The sequence below is a fragment of the Xenopus laevis genome, chromosome 1S (genome assembly GCF_017654675.1).
Source record: "Xenopus laevis strain J_2021 chromosome 1S, Xenopus_laevis_v10.1, whole genome shotgun sequence".
In the NCBI taxonomy this organism is placed as follows: domain Eukaryota; kingdom Metazoa; phylum Chordata; class Amphibia; order Anura; family Pipidae; genus Xenopus; species Xenopus laevis.
In genome coordinates, this window is record NC_054372.1 from 130,919,764 (window position 1) to 130,937,602 (window position 17,839).

At 32.8% G+C, this 17,839-nt stretch overlaps 1 protein-coding gene across 1 annotated transcript in view; it reads right to left on the reverse strand.

Annotated features, from left to right (window-relative positions):
• Window positions 1-2,202: 2,202 nt before the first annotated feature.
• Window positions 2,203-17,839, reverse strand: part of trac.S (T cell receptor alpha constant S homeolog) — a 71,543-nt gene continuing 55,906 nt past the window's right edge. Inside the window, exons 4-7 of the mRNA XM_018242390.1 lie at window positions 6,278-6,556; window positions 5,475-5,522; window positions 4,734-4,841; window positions 2,203-2,724 (exon numbers count right to left, since the gene is read on the reverse strand). Of these exons, the coding sequence (XP_018097879.1) occupies window positions 4,735-4,841; window positions 5,475-5,522; window positions 6,278-6,556 (434 nt within the window). The 3' untranslated portion in view covers window positions 2,203-2,724; window position 4,734. The remainder of the gene's footprint in view (window positions 2,725-4,733; window positions 4,842-5,474; window positions 5,523-6,277; window positions 6,557-17,839) is intronic.

Genomic DNA, 17,839 nt, shown 5'->3' on the forward strand with positions numbered 1-17,839 from the left:
TTAAGGATAAGATACTAGACTTCATTGCAAAGCATAATACTATGAGTTTGTGCCAGCATGGTTTTATGTGTGATAGATCTTGTCAGTCTAATTTAATTTCCTTTTATGAAAAGGTGAGCAAGGACCTCGATTCTGGCAGTGGATGTGATCTGCTTTGACTTTGCGAAAGCATTTCATATAGTGGTTAAATTAAGGAATGTTGGCCTGGAACAAAGTGTCTGTACCTGGATAGTGAACTGGCTAAAAGATAAATACAAAGAGTGGCGGTAAATGAGGTTTAAGATTGATAAATGCAAGGTTATGCACTTTGGCAAAAATAATATAAATGCAAGTTATGCACTAAACAGCAGTGTGTTGGGAGTTTCCTTAATGGAGAAAGATAGGGTTTTTTGTATTAACAAGTTGTCTAATTCCGGACAATCTCATTCTGTGTCATTGTCATTATGCTATTATGACTGGTGCCGGTCAAAAAGGGTGTGTAGACCAGAAAGTTTTATTCATAATTGTAATAACATGTTTGCTTTGTAATGTATGTTGGGTTATTATGGTGCAAATAAAAACATTTAAAAAAAACAATTGAATTCTTTATTCATCCTTTGGTACAATTCTAAGATACCAATCACTTCAGTTATCACAGTGTGTGCTGAGGGTTACCTTACAGGAGCAACAAGATGACCGCAGGTTAATTACATTGATACAATACTGGCATATTCTGATTAGTTAGCTTGCCACACAGGGTAGTATTGCCTGCCTCTGGTGCACAATCCCCATTGGAGGCAAATCTCACAGCTGGTCCCACACTCCAAGGATTTCTCTATCCCTGTCCCTAACCTGGTAGTCTTGTCACCGCAGGGTATTAGCCCTTCACTAAATGCCTCTTTGGAGCCTTTAGTGCTGACTAACTTCACTAATTTAGATATGTCACTCCTATAGTGACCTATTACAGTTTATGACCTGATGCTTGTTTGCTCCTATATTGAGGTCTTCTTCCACCTTAGGCCCTAGCAGCAACACCCCACTTCCTTCAGCCAGTAGGTGCACTAGAGAGAGACAGAACACATGTGTGCATACCTTTTTATAACCTCTGGGGAACTACTCCCCCTCCTTAGTGTGTGAATGTATGGATGCTGGGTTTCATTTGAAAGGGTTGAACTTGATGGACTTTGGTCTTTTTTCAAAATATGAATGTACATTAAAATGTACCTATAGGTCATGTTGATCGTTTTTCGCTGATAGCTTTCATAAGTAATTGTTACTTGAAGTTTCTAAACCTGACTTTTTTGCCAACCTGACTGTCCCTTCTTAACCAGTGCATTTCATGCTGTTCTTGCATCTAGAAATGAGTCTTTTCGTGATTTATAATTGTTACAATATTTGCCCTTTCCATTATTATCTCAATGGATATATGGATAAACTGTATATATTTTTTTTAAAAAATTGTGTCAGTTAAAATAATTACAATTAGGGTAACTGGGGTAATCTGAGAATGCTGAATTAATATTTCTGTACCGGTAATATTTTCTATTAAAAAAAATAATAATAACCTTTTTATTGTATGTTTACCTTTTTTCAGCATAGTGGAAATTACATAGAGGGTCAGATTTATAAAATCTTGAATGATTCCCAGAACTTCAATATTTTACCAATCCATCAACATTTTTTCTGTTGGCTAGTAAATGTTTGTAACACATTGACTTTCAAAGCAGATTTATGCATCAATTTATCAGAATATGTACTCACTTTTCTCCTGGGACCACCTGAACTATTAGCACTTCCAAATTGCAAGACGTAACTAAGGATTCTACTTGAACTACACTAGAACCTTAACTATTGCTTAATTTAAAATGCCCAATTTTTTATAACTAAGCAGTAAGTAGCATGATAAATCTGCCCTATAATCATCTTGCTCTTTTGTATTATTATTATCATTATTATTATTATCATTTTTAACATGTATTTATATAGCGCCAACATATTTTGCAGCGCTGGTATTTAAAGCTTTGTATGCAAAAATTTGACCTTACAAAATTACTTCCTTATCTGAATTGGCCCTACCATGTCTCATCATCATTTTTGATAATTTCATAATAACTATTTTACTACCACAAGCAGCCAGAATGGCTTAAAACCTTTATAATCTTTACAGTATACACCCTGTTGATTTTACCTTATTAATGAAAACACATTGCCAATTGTGAAAACTTTAATAGATTTATTTGAAGCATTTCTATATTGTACAATGGAAATAGATATTGTTTTTAATCTACAGTAACATTTTTAAAAATTAACTTGAAATCATAAAAAAATCTAGAATGACAATAATTAAAAATATGAATTATATCACTACTGAGACTGAAATGTACTATGTCTAATGTAATATGCATTAAAGTGCATCATCAAGATTAATCTGTTAACAGTAAAATAGTAAAAAATGAATTTTAATCTATCTATTTCATTCTACACTAAACTTTAATATCATGGCATTTTTATTAAGCTAAGACTATGCTATATACAAAGAGGAGACATCTGCATTTGATTTTAATGTGCTGGTACGGAATAGGCAATGTACGTTTCAACTGATTTCAGTGCCTTCTTCATGCTTTTTAAACATCTTTCAGATACGAGATTGGCATTCAGTGTAGGAAAATCGTCAGATCAAGAAACTTGATTAAAGATAATAACTTTCATATTTGAAGGTGGGTTCTGAGTCACAAGTAAAAATTTCTGCGGAAGAAGAAAAAAATACTGTTAAAAAAGCAAAACATTAAATTCAGGAAATGTAGGTTGAAGGGTGTGGATTTGCATTGGATATATTATTAACGGGTAACTTAATAATCAGGTTTAATAAACCAAAGCAACCAATGACCTAGTAACTGGTCACATGTTTGGAAACTAATATCTGACTGGTTTGCTATGCGTCAATAGACCTGATAAAAACCTTAATACTTTTATTACAATGCCCTAAGCTAATGCTAAAACTAAGGGGCCCATTTACTAACAATAAAATGTAGGTTTTTTCCAAGAGTCTCAAAATATTTGTGTTTTTCTCTTTTTTTTAAAAAATGCATTAAAAATAGAAAAAAATCTGAATGTTAGAGGTTCTCTGGGTTTTTTTTTTTTTGCTACAAATTGTCAGAAAAACACGATTTTTTTTGTGGTATTACGATTTTTTCCGGATCGCTCAGATCATTTTTATATTTGTACCTTTTTTATTTGGAATTTTTAATCAATTAAATGGCAGTCATGGCTTTAGAGTATGTGAGTTTAGGTGTGGTTTCAAAAACAAAACAAACTGTAATTCGACCTTTAACAAATAAGCCTCCACAGGGCAGATGTACCAAAATGTCAAAATTTGTCACATATTGCTAAATACAATTCTACAATTCCTATAGGAATGAGTAGAACATGGGTGAGTTTTAGATAAAGCTCACATTTTGATAAATCTGGCTCAAACACTTGAAATATTTTGTGTTGTGTTTCTTAGGTAGAAGAGCTATTTAAAGATCCGATCACTTATATTTTGTGGTAACAGCTGGATCTTGGGAATGACAAAAGTACAGCAGTTCTGCATTTTTGACTATGTCTTGCTATTTGTAAGGCTTCTGTAATTAATATTATTCTAAATTTATTTTTATAAATTTCTCAAAATGTATACCGATTATTTGGTTGCTAGGGTCACTGATCACAATGACCAAGCAGTGTATAATACGAGTGGAAGATAAATAGGAGAGGGATTGTTTAGAAGCATAAGTAAAAGTAATAATGCTAAAATGACTAAATGGGCAGCAGATTTTATTATGTGTCTAAACATTACTGAAAATTTAGGATTCAAGGATTTATACAGGTTGTTTAGCTCTGTGCCACTGCTGAGAAGCAGTTAGGACTATCACTTCACAGGGCAGTTACGTCCATACATTTGTATGGGGAAAAGTTCACAGGCAAACGTATGCCATAAAGAAATGCCAAATTATCATGGAGGAATTAACTTACAAAAATATCTGGTCTGTCATTATAATGGTAGTTCACAAGCGCGGAACTTATATTGAAATAACTCTTGGCAAAAATATTCATTGGCACTTTTGATAAATAAGTGAGTTTTTGAAGTTTCACACTGGCAAAATTTAGCTTTGCAAAAAGATGTGTGGCAATATGACCTTCATAAGCCAAAACTTGCTATCCTTATTTTTTTTAGCAAATTTACAATGTTGTGATAGATTAAAATTTTTGTCGAACAATATGGTAAATTTGAAAATCCACACTTAAACCCTTAAATATACTCAACATTTTTACTTTTGCTTGAAAATAGGGCCTCATTTACAATTTATGGGACAAGGTGATAAAGAGCGCCAGGGACAGCAGAATGCTGGTGAGCACTGTTACTGTCTGCACTTTGCCTCATTGAAATTCAATCGTTGATCCCTCAACCACATATTTTTATCTCCTAGAATGAAGTCCACCTCACTCTGTATGCAGTCCTCCCTGTGTTTAGCATTGTTTGCATAGAAGGGACAGAATGGTTGGTATGTCAGCACGCTCTGGAAGACCAAGCTTGTGTATTATACATGATCTAACAAAGGGGAGTTATGGTAGGCATTATGTACAAAGCTCCTTGCCTCCTGGTGTCCGCACTTACACCTGCACTATAGGTATGTGTTTGTGTAAAAATATATATTATAATAAAATAAGGCTTGCTGTAATTTTAAAGCAGAGTCTCTCAAGATAACAGCATTTACCTTAAGCTGACCAGAGTCGTTGCGTTGTTATCGCATTGAACACTATGGCTTTGATGGTTAAGAACCTCAGTCCAAGCATTTTGAGAGATACTGTATTCAGTCTTTCATCTATAAAACAAAAGAATATAATCTATTTTAATAATGAAATAATGTAGAAAAGCTTATAACCCACCTAGCCATGATGAAATGTTGTATTACCAAAAACACTACAATTACTGAGTACCAAATTATATCAGCATAGGTAAGTCATACTGAATGCTTTATGCTACCATTCTTTAAAGAAAAAATACAGTTACGTTTTATGATTCTCCTATACCCAACACATCTTAGTGGAAACAACTTGTAGATAAAGTGTAATTATTTTATTATATATTATATATATTCTCAAGGAGCAGAAAGCATATTTTACACAGTTAATAAAAGCTGTTCAGGTAGGGTCAGATGAGTCAGATCTTCTTAGCCTGTGGAGAAAAGCAGGCTGATAATCTGCCCATTGTGCCTGCACCCAGAAACATTACCTCCACTTGGGTGCAGATAGACGAGGTGGATTTCAGTGCTGAATTGCAAGATTTAGCAATTTGTGTCACAATCTGCAGCATCTGCCCACACCCAGGAGACAGTAATGTTTCTGTGTGCAGGCACATCAGGCAGAAGGGCAGCAGCGGGCAGCAATAGGCCGAGATCTGAGTCGTCTGGCCCTAGCCTTAGAGTAAGTGGTAATTGATTACAAATCTTACTAACCTGTTTTAAAGGTCTCATCAATTTTTGGCGATGAACATTCAATTTTCTCTATAGAAAGAAAAAAACATTTTTTTAGATTTTTTTAAATTTATAAAAAAAGAAAATATTATTTTATTAGATTACTATTATTTTATTAAAGGGGTTGTTTGCTTTACAACACCTTTTTCAGTTCAGTATTTTTCAGATAGTTCATCAGAACTTTCTATTGTTTTTCTAATATTGAAGGTTAAAGTTAAATTTTTTCCTTCTCGTGTCCTAAAGCAGCTCGGGGGGGGGAGTCACTGACTGCAAACTGTGGTAAAATTGATAGCAGTAATTGACATTTCCTATCTTTGGAGTTTCATTAAGGGCAGCCGTTAGAATTGATACAGCAAACTGTAACAGTTCAGAATGCGTCTGGGTGACTGAGCTGCCAGACTGAAACATCATAGCCAGGAACATTAAACTTTAAACTTTTTGGGAAAATGGTCAAAAAATAAAATATGGAAAGCAATTGAAAAAAGTCTTTGTTTACATCTGAAAACAACTGAACTGAAAAAAGTGTTTGGAAGGTGAACAAGTCCTTTAAGAAACGCATTTGCTCAGAGAAATATTTAAAAACCAGTAAGAAAAAAACCCACTAGTACAACATACGCTAATGTACCATCCACCATCTATGCCAGAAAATGAATCCCTTAACATCACAAAAGGCTTTATGCCCATGCAATGTGTCCGTTTTTAAGCTGGTGTCTGGAGAAAGAGGCCACCATTGGTAATATATTTTATTTATATATGTTATATTGTAGAGCGATTTTTATTTGTACCTGCTACGGGTATTTCAGAAATTTTGTTGCTTGCATAATTCACTGTGCATTCTGTTTTTGCATCATCATTCCACAGGACTGAACTGTATCTCCATGTGTTGTCTTCAGTTTTGTCCAACAATAGTCTTTCATCCTTGTTCACCTTTATTCCATTCAGTTGGAGCTCTGTTTCATTACTAAGAACTGGGAAATCAGTGACCAGGCACACAGATTCAGGGACTCCTGGTTCATTCGTGTCAGCTTTGAGGCGATACATTGAAGGTTTAGCATCTTTAATGTCTGGGTGGAAAGAAAAAACATTTTTTAATAGCAAACATATTTAGTGAATTATACTTCACATAAATACACCATTATAGTTAGCTATAACAATAATTTATGTAATTTATATCTTTTAAATAAGTTATTTTATCCAGCAATACCACTAATTTTGACCATAGTTTGAAACAAAAAAGATAATAAGAGTAAATTGTTCACATAATAGAATATAGAATGAATAAACTTGGTTTTCTTCATATATTTAATGGGTTTGAGTCATTAAATCTAATAAAAAATATGCTGTGTTAGTGGTCCTTAATACATTTTACCTAATGATGGAAAAAAGGATAAATAAACCACACAAAAAAACTAATTACGGGATATGGTGTATATAGACCCTTTCTTCGGCTTACTTAATTGGATTAACAATTCCTATTCCAAATGTGAGTTTTTCTGTCCCAAAGTTTACACAGTGTTTAAAAGCAGAGCACAAAAGCTATACTTACTCTATATACAGTATATTTCCTCACAACCTGCCACTTTTTAGAATAGCTCTGTTTTTTTAAGTATTTCAGGATAGAGCAATCATAAAAAGCATCTGCCCCACCCGTTCTAAATCCTCCAATCTCCAAAATTATTAAGCAAGTATGGGGCACATTTACTTAGTTCGAGTGAAGGAATAGAGGAAAAATAGTTCGAATTTCGAATGGTCGAATATTGCTACTTCGACTATCGAATGGGCTACTTCGACCTTTCGACTACGACCTTCGAATCGAACTATTCAAACTAAAAATCATTCGACTATTCGACCATTCGATAGTTGAAGTACTGTCTCTTTAAAAATTTCTTCGACCCCCCAGTTCGCTACCTAAAACCTACCGAGGACAATGTTAGCCTATAGGGAAGGTCCCCATAGGCTTCCTAACAATTTCCTGATCGAAGGAATATCCTTCGATAGATGGATTAAAATCCTTTGAATCGTTCGATTCGAAGGATTTAATCGTTCGATCGAACGATTATTCCTTCGATCGTTCGAAATTCGAAGGATTTTACTTTGACGGTCAAATATGTTAATTAACCCTCGATATTCAACCCTAGGTAAATGTGCCCCTCTATGTTGATTTTTTTAAGATGCATAAGATCTAATAGACAATTCAAGAAAATAATAATTGTAGGGAACTCAAGTTTTTTCTATATAACAACCAAATTTAAATGTTAATCTGTGAATACAAATAACCCTATGTTGCAAATCAACAAATTTCAGGAATAAACAATTTCTAATCAGCCTACATTTATCTTTAACCAATTTTCATGAGCAATTCTTAGGCCACTGAGTATTATCTAGGACCTTGTTTAAAAAAACCAGAATTTTACTACAAAATAAGTAAAAACAGTCATTATTTAATAATTATTTGCAAGATTATTTACTAGATTTTATGACTTTTTAAATTGTATCTATTGTTAAATCAGATGCATTATTGAAATCTCGGTTTGTTAGTTTCCTTTAAAAAAATTAATCTTACTTGGTTTCACATTTATCTTTGTGCCTGAACCAAATATTAATTTATTGGATGCTCCATAATTTACACAGTATAAAATACTATAACACAAATTGGCATAGGCAGCTTTGGTAGCTCTTGTTTCTGTTCTGATCTTTTATTTATTTTAAAATTTACGGTTGAAATAATAATGCAATTATTTCCCAAGTACCAACTATAATTACTATAATTAAATGCATATATTGTACAACATTCATATCTATATACAATTAACATGTAAAGTTATGTTGTGAAAGGCCTACTCACATGGCGTCACCAATAACATTGTTCCTTTCCCAAATGTTAGCTTCCCATAATTAATATTGGCACTATGGTACAGTGCTGAACAAGAACATGTGACTATACTAGCACCTATTGTTGGGTGGGGGGGTTGTGGTCATACAAATAAATGATGCGATTTCCATCTTATTTAAAGTTTTATATATATTTTATATTCATATGCCAAAATATTTAAGTACAGTGTAAATATGCATCATAGCCAACTTATTATGATTGAATTTGTATATTGAGTCAACATTTGCTGCATTTTACTGATTTTAAAGGATTCATATTAAAAATATTTTATATTCACTTACTGGGCTTGAAATTCAGGGGGTTATTTATTAAATTCCGAAAGCTAAAAACTCGAAAAGTTTGAGTTTTTCTACTATAAAATCCGAATTTTTTGTGAAAAAAAACCTTGAATGTATCGAGATTTATTATACACCGAGGATCGGGAAATCCTCCATCTTCAACCGGTCCTGTAGAAATCAATGGCAGAGGTCCTATTTGCAATTTGAAGATATTATTGTCTGTGCTGGGTTTTCTGCTGATTTCACAATCTTTGACTTATTTTGTGCGAAAATCTGAAAAGGTCAAGTTTTTTGTGCACAATCCGATGTTGTTGTTGACCCGATTTTTTTAGGATTTTTTATTGACAAATAACGGTTATCTGTGGATTCTAGTTTGGTCAGACTTTTTTTTATTTAAAAAATCAGAAAGATTTGTTTTTTGAGAAATAACCCCCTAAAAGTTACGTATAGGTCATGTTGATGGTTTTCTGCTGAAGGGGCTAATTTTGTATTGTTCCTTGAAGTTCACTGTTTTGCCAACCTGACTGTCCCTTCTCTACCTGTTAGTTAAAAGTTTAGAATGCCAACGGACTACTGCTGTACAAATATGGCGGCCCCCTAATAGAGGAACATGGGGGACCAGATGGGTCATGTAAACGTATTGCTTAATTGGCAGAATCAGCTCCTCTGCTCCTAATATTATAAAATCCTGGTGCCAGTACCATTAGTGGCCACTGTCCACTCTTGAAATGTAGAATTCTTGAATACAGCACCACAAATGTTGTAGAATAAAAATGCCTTTATTTAGAACACTGGATACGCTCCAGGCCCTGCCAAGTGTTCTAAATAAAGGCATTTTTTTTATCCTACAACATTTGTGGTGCTGTACTTCAAGAATTATATATATTATAATGTACACTTATTGGACAAATACATTTTTTTTTTTGCAACTATAAATAACATGCAAAGACGTGGTGACAATATGGTCAGTGGAACACCTTTCGTTATTCGGAGTTAAGTTTGTTCCACTGCTCATATAGGTAACTTCATAGAAAGAATCTGCCAAGAACATTTTACCATTAAAATAATTGAAATAATTAAAAAATAACTTAAAGTTTCATAATAACGTTAATTTTAAGTTAAATAATACTCACTGGCTGTCACTGTTAGTATTGTCCCTGTACCAAAAATAATTTTGCTACCTCCATAATTCACACACTGAAATATCATCTAACAAATAGTCTTGTGAAATGTCTATGTTCTATAATATCATTTTTTTTTATAAATCTTTGATTATTCTGAAGTATAATTCTGGAAACCTGTTCTTCAATGTGTGCTTTTAAGATGGTAGTCATAAAGTACATTTTCCTCAGTGTCATGTTTTGTTACATTTCTACAGTAACTCCAGATTTCTTAATATCTGCTTAAACAATGTTAAGACTGTCTAAAATGCTTCTGGCATGCTACTTACTTGCAAATACAAATAGGGAAATGTAATACGTTCACAAAGACCATTGCAAATGTTAGTGACCACGATTGTGTCTTTTTTGACTGATTATAGACCTCAAGGACTTCCTTTGCAACCAAATGGCTTTTGTAAACATCCGCAGTGAATGTAATAAAATTTAACAATTGCAAAGAGTATTTTGTCACAAAATATTTAACGAAACTCCAGAGCAGGTGTTACGCTAACATTTCTTAGCAATGTAATATTTGCCAGTGAATTATTTTACATTACGAGACATTTGCAAAAATGCCATTTTAAATAATTGCATTCCCCCTAAAGCCTTAATAGAACTGGCAGTTAACTTGCTGCCAGAAAAGTAAAAGTAGCATTGAATTCCACATTATTAACACAGTGTATTTTCAGCATACCAGCTGCAACTTTCACATTTGTAGCACTGATTTGAAACAAGCTATCCTCCCAAAAGCTATTAGTTTATTCACAGCCACCCTGTAGCTACTAACATAAATATCAGGAAAATAGGAGACATTTTACCTAAATCAAAATACATAGCCTACATTATTTGAATCAATATGGGTAGATCTATAAAGTTGATAAAATACAATACCTATCAATAAAATGTTGAGTTGGAGCTTTTTAAAGCCTACTTTAGAACAAATGCTTTGCTAATCACAACTTGCATCAAAACTGTTTTAAACGCGTGTATCTGCAGTATAAGCAAATTAATTTGCAACACCAATAAATTGTTCAAAAGGTATTGAAGGGTTATTTACCATGTTTTCAAGAAGTGTGAAGCACATTGATTTTTTTAAAATAATTATTAAACCGTTACGAGCCCCCCACCCAGTTGTGTACAAATTAAGGCAAACTTACTTGGCAATACTGTTAAAAATGTTCCTCCTCCAAATATGATCTTGTTACCTGTTCCCCAATTTGCACAGTGTTAGGAGCCAATACACAAACTTATTAATGGGGAACTATCACAAAAATTAAGATTTATTATAAACTTAAGCTTTATAATAAATCATGCATCGTTTCTGAAATAATCAAGTTTTTCTTCATTATCCCTCTCTCATCATCTGGTTCTCTTCATTCTCTCTTCATGCAAGAGTTGGGTATCAGATATTCATTGACAGTTAGATTCAATATATCTTATAGGGGGCTCCTTTCCTAACAGATGTATTATAGCTCAATTAAGTAACTGATTCCAGTACAAACAAAATAAAACAAAATCTAACAAAATAACTGCATTTTACACAAATTCTGCATGTAGAGAGACAGGATTTTTGGTGATTTTAATAGAGTGAGCTCTAATACATCTTATAGGCAAAAGGAGCCCCCCTATAAGATATATTGGATCTAACTGTCAATGATTATCTGACAGCCAACTCCTACATGAAGAGAAAATGAAGAGAAACTGATGGTGAGAGATAGTGAAGACGAACTTCATTATTTCAGATACAGTACAGAATTTTTAATTGATAGCATTTATTTTTGTGATAGTTACCCTTTAACTATGTTAAATGTAGTGTTACAATTAAAAACAAAAGCCTGGTTCACGGTTATCTGCACAATATTTTTTCCCAAACAACTCATTAGCCAGTTATTTTTTTGCCTTTCTGTTGATTCCACTACAAACTTTTCAACAAAAATTCATTGTAAAAGTGTCTACTCTACAAATGCATATATTATTTTTCTTTAAAGAAATAGAAAGCTTCATCCTCCTCCACTTTGTTCAATATGCATTCAATGTGCTTGTGCTGAATAAACTTTTTTCCTTTCATTTAATAATGAAAAGTCTATATTTTTATTATTTCCTTAGCTAAAAAGGAAAATTGATAAATAGATATTTAAATGACCAGTTCACAGATAATCTCTATGCATAATGGATGTTTGTTTATCTGTAAGCCCAAACAGTCACACCAAAGAGCAGTGTTGGACTGGGACACCAGGGGCTCAGCCAAAAACATTAGACCAGGGGCCCACTCTCAGTACTATTATTCTTCCTCTCCTCACTCAACCCCTATTCTCCTAGTCTCTCTTATTTACATACTATAATCTATTATTCAATCTATTTAGACTCTTTGTTCTCATAGAAATATTGAATGGCCATGAAATAGGCCAAATGTTTAGCAGCATGAGGGCCCACTAACACCTGGGCCCACCGGGAGTTTTCCTGGTATCCCTGTGGGCCAGTCCGACACTGCCAAAGAGTAAAGGGAGGAAGTTATTATAGTGTTTAGTATTTCTAGTTAAATTAACTCAAATTAATGGTAAGATAGAAAGCATGGAAGCAAAGTTATATAATAGTTTTATAATAAAAATATCTAACCAATATGATTTTTTTAGTCAAAGGTGTATATAGGCGTATAATGCCCCGAACACTTAGCACTTTATTGTAAATGCAATTGACTATATTTTTGTTTTTTTATGTTCAGTTATTGCATTGTTACCATCTGTTCTATTAATGTATTAATACATTAATTTACAGTGCTGTGTAACATAACGCAATATAAAAAACTATAAATACATACCCATCATATAATATGCCCATAAGTAAGTATTTACTGTAATAAAATATGGTCCAATTATTTCTATTATTTCTAATGTACAGTGCTGTGTAAGGTAACGCTATATAAATAACTATAAATACATAATATAATATGCCTATAAGCAAGTATTTACTGTAATAAAATATGGTCCAATTATTACTATTACCAACTACATTTGTATTTTGAATAATTTTAAAATATACATTTTTGCACTTGTCTCATTTGGATGTGTTTAATTACCTAAATGTACTTACCAGGTGTCACTATTAACTTTGTGCCTAGGCCAAAAATCAATCTATAACCACCACCAGCAGTAACACAGTGATACAAACAAGTACAATATTTATCATCAAGGCAAAACTGGGGCACTTTGGGGGACCATTTAATTGTGATTATGTTTTTTTATAGCAAACCATACATGTATTTCTATGAAATGTTTTCCATTGACTGAAATTTGTTAGTATTCAATTTGTTGCTTTTTCCCCATAACCTAAATTTTTTAATAAGCAATTTAAGAACTCATATTGTATAATACTTAAATAGAACAGCACATTACAATCCACATTATGATCCAGAATAGAGTGGCTTAACTAAATGCTTGAATTGCAGAGAAAATGCATTACTTTATAGAGCACCCTTTGGCTCTTCAGTGACTTAAGGTATTCATCTACAGGGAATATGTGGAAACAGTTTAATTCCAAGGGCTACAATAAAAATAAGGAAAAGTAGTTTAAATAAAAAAATACCAGGTAAATGTAAATATTGTTATTTTTTGAATATTTTCGAAGGTAAATTTGAAATATGGGCTTAGCTAGGGAAGTGTCAATCCTCAGCAACACAGAATTCAAAAGAACAATGTAATCATGTATTACTTTAAACTTGATTAATATTTCATATGATTTAGCGATGTCACCTGACCTACTGCCCTCCAGACTACATGCAACTTAAAGCATACTTACTGGGCTTGACATTCAGTTTGGTGCCTGATCCAAAAAGAATCTTGAAGCCCCCAGCATCCCACAATGAGAAGATGCATCACACTAACCCTGGCAAATATACTAGGCACCCAACACTACTAAGCAACTATAAAGTGTTTATAAGTATTAGAAGACGGTTTTGAATTGGGCTCGGTCATATTTAAAGAGTTACAGTACTAAACTACTGTATAAAAGGTTATTCAATTAGAAACAGTTTCAGACAATTTGAGCAGAGCAGAGTTAATGTTTAAATACCTTTCCTCAGTTTTAATTTGTTTTTTTTAATGGATGAACTTTAAATGGTAACTTCATTGGTAACTTTGAGTTACATATGTATGCATGAAAAGAATATTCAAGCAATTTTGTTTGATTGTATTAATGAACACTTACCAGGTTTTACAATTAGTTTGGTTCCAGAGCCAAATGTAAGCTTATCATTTCCACCCCCATAAGCACAGTGATATACACCTAAACAATATGGTGGATTGCAGACTCTGCGTTTACGTACTATAGAAAAATTTAGACAATGAGGCTAATCAAATTTACGCCTGGGCAGTAAATCGTGGAAACCAATCAAATGTATGCTTTCATAATTCTACCTACAGCTGGTCAAAAAACTAATTACTAATTACTTGATATAGGTTACTGCCCTAGTAATGATAAGATGAATTCCACTTTGATAAATAGAAAAAGAGCTCCAGTTTGTATAATCATAGTATAGGGTGTGTTCCCTCTAAGTCCAAGGGAATTAAACTACACACATCCAAGATAATGTTTTAGGAACCTTAATGGATATTATTAACTAACATGTTGTGGATCAATTCATAATGTATAAAGTTTAGGTATCCATCTACAGGGAATATATGGAAACAGTTCAGTGAAAGTGCTACAATAAAAATAAAGAATAGTAGTTTAAGTTTAAAAAAATACCAGAGACATTTAATTTGTTTATATTGAAAAATACTAGGGGTAATAGGTCATGATGTCATTTGAAATCCTATGGCCTTACAATTATTTTTATTTAGTGCCCTGCCAGTGCCAGTACTAATCTACTTCTTACTATAAGAACAGTCAAGCTAAGAGAAAGGAGTTATATGAATAAATGATGATGAAGGAGTTGATTCGGAATTCATTGGTTAGGTTTAGGGAATGTTTGGATGCGTTTCAATCAAGCGAATGCATTTTCAATAAAGATTGTTACAATTTTATTTAATTAGTTATCTAGCCAATAGTTGTTGTTTGAGGTTTTTTGTTTGTCTTTCGTGGGGTCAAAATATTTAGATATCTGTGCATTTTTTGAATATCGTTATGTTTTTGATATATTTTAAAATGTAAAATAGAAATACAGGACTATCTATGGAAGAGTCAATGCTCCTCAGCAACACAGGATTCAAAAGAACAATGTAATCATGTATTCCTTTAAGCTTGTTTAATATTTAAATGATTTAGCAATCTGACCTGACCTGCTGCCCCCCCTGACTGCATGCAACTAATAAAAGGCAAGCATACTTACTGGGCTTGAGATTAAGCTTGGTTCCTGACCCAAAAAGAATTTTAAAGCCCCCAGTATACCATAGTGAGAAGATGCATCATACTAACCCTGGCAGATATACTAGGCACTCAACACTACTAAGCTACTTGTTTACAAAAAAATAATCATTCCAATATATCAAGACACAGTGCCTGGTGACTTCTGAAAATTTTAATTTGGCAAAAAAGATACAGTAGAAGTTTATATACTTATTTTAGTATAGTGCAACTTACTTACTTTTACTTAAAAAATTTTTAGTAACTAAGGTAACCAATTTACAAATATTTTGCTTTAAATATTAATAACTGAAAAAATGAAAACAGCTGACACTTTGCAGCTCAGAACTCAAAAAAATATTTTTGGTGTTGGAGGCAAATGGGTATAAGAGGCTTGCACAATGTAAAAAGCACAGTCAGTCTAGTTCCATGGTCAAACCTATTATACTACCACCTTTCCTACCTTTTGAACAGGGTAATTTTCTATCATACATTTGAAAAGTGCCCAATAAGACTGACCTCAAAAGAGGTCTTAAATGACATATTCTTAAATATAATTTATTCTAAATGACACTTCAACCTTTCCATATATTTAATATTACAAACAAAATTAAATGAATGTATACTCTATATAAATACGTACTGGGCTGTACAATCAGTTCTGTTCCACTTCCAAAGATCAGTTTGTTACCCCCAAAACCCCACAGTGAAATATTTCCTTACATTTACAAGCAGTATTTCCTTAATCAAAGTAGCATATCTAATTTGATAACTGGTATATTGCCTGCAAAATATATCAACTTCCTTATGCTCTGATGTGAATAGCAGCAGCAGCAGCAGCTTTAAGTATTTATAAATAACAAAAAATTTTAGATTTATATGTTGCCCAATGTACCCACCAAGTTTGTACATTGTGCATTACTTTAATCCAAAATTAAAATAAAGCAGGGAGAAATTTGCACAGGTTCACTATACATTTCTGCACCGCTAAAATATGCTATGTGTGTGATTAGCCTATCAGGTAAATGTTCCACTAAATAATTCTGTCATTAATTATGACCCTGTTGTAAGATAATGTGCAGTTAAGAGTGATAACTGAAACCTTACTGTAGTTTATGTGCTATGTATATATATATATATATATATATATATATATATATACCGTATATATATATATATATATATATATATATATATATACCGTATATATATATATATATACCGTATATATATATATATATATATATATATATATATATATATATTTCAAATTAGAAAACAGCTCCCAAAAGTAATATCAAGATCTTTTAAATTCTATTATCAGAACAGTATTACTCACTAGGCAGCACGTTTAGTTTTGTGCCAGATCCAAAAACATACTTCCAGCCACCAGTTGTCCCACTGCCCTAAACACCAGTTCAGAAACTCTATGCCACTTCCTCACTTTTTCTGCAACTGTGAGACTTTAACTTCTCAAAGCAGGCAAATGTAGTTTTATATATTATACATATTATTTCTGTATATACATATTATTTCTGTATATACATATGGAATAATACACTAATCCTTTAAATGAAAGGCAGTACAGATAAAATATTGTGTTCAGTTTATCATAATTGTAGATGGCCTTGCAAAATGTATGACCTGTCTAATTGGATATCAATGAAAATATTCATATTTAGTTATACTTATTTAGAACAATGTAAACAACATTTATCACCTATTTACTTTAAACAGCATAGGCAAAGACAAAAATAAATAAATTAAACCATGCCCAGTCTTAATTTATTGATGTGGCAATGCTAAATGAAGTTCATGTTTATAAGATCATGAACTAAAGTTAGTCTGCATTATTTAGTGGTTATATTACCAGATATAACCACTAGTTTGGTCCCAGAACCAAAGGTAAGTTTTCCATAAGAGCCACCACCATAAGCACAGTGACTATACATTATGGTGCCTGAAGATCCTTCCTTTTTTTAGTATGACTGGAGTGGCCTGAGTGCCATAATACTATATTTGTCTTTTAATATGAATCTATAAGAAGATAGATGATTTTGCCAAATCTTTTTAGGCGCATATTCTCAAAATAAATACAAAATAAACTGACTTTCATCAGTTAATACTGATATGTATTTAGAATTTTCATGTTAGGTAAGTACAATCCTGATTTTCAAGGAATTTAGGATATACAGAACCTAAAGTACATGGCTTTTTGTGTAAATAAGATTAAGGGGCAGATGTATTAAGGGTCGAATATTGAGGGTTAATTAACCCTCGATATTCGACTGGGGAATGAAAATCCTTCGACTTCGAATATCAAAGTCGAAGGATTTTGCCAAATACTTTGATCGAACGATCGAAGGAATAATCTTTTGAAGGATTTGAATCCAATGATCGAAGGATTATCCTTCGACCAAAAAATGTTAGCCAAGCCTATGGGGACCTTCCCCATAGGCTAACATTGACTTTCGTAGCTTTTAGGTGGCGACCTAGGCGGTCGAAGTTTTTTCTTAAAGAGACAGTACTTCGACTATCGAATAGTCGAACGATTTTTAGTTCGAATCGTCCGAGTCGAAGTCGTAGTCGAAGGTCGAAGTAGTCAAAAAAACACCTCGAAATTCGAAGTATTTTTTCTTCTATTCCTTCACTCGAACTTAATGAATGGGCCCCTAA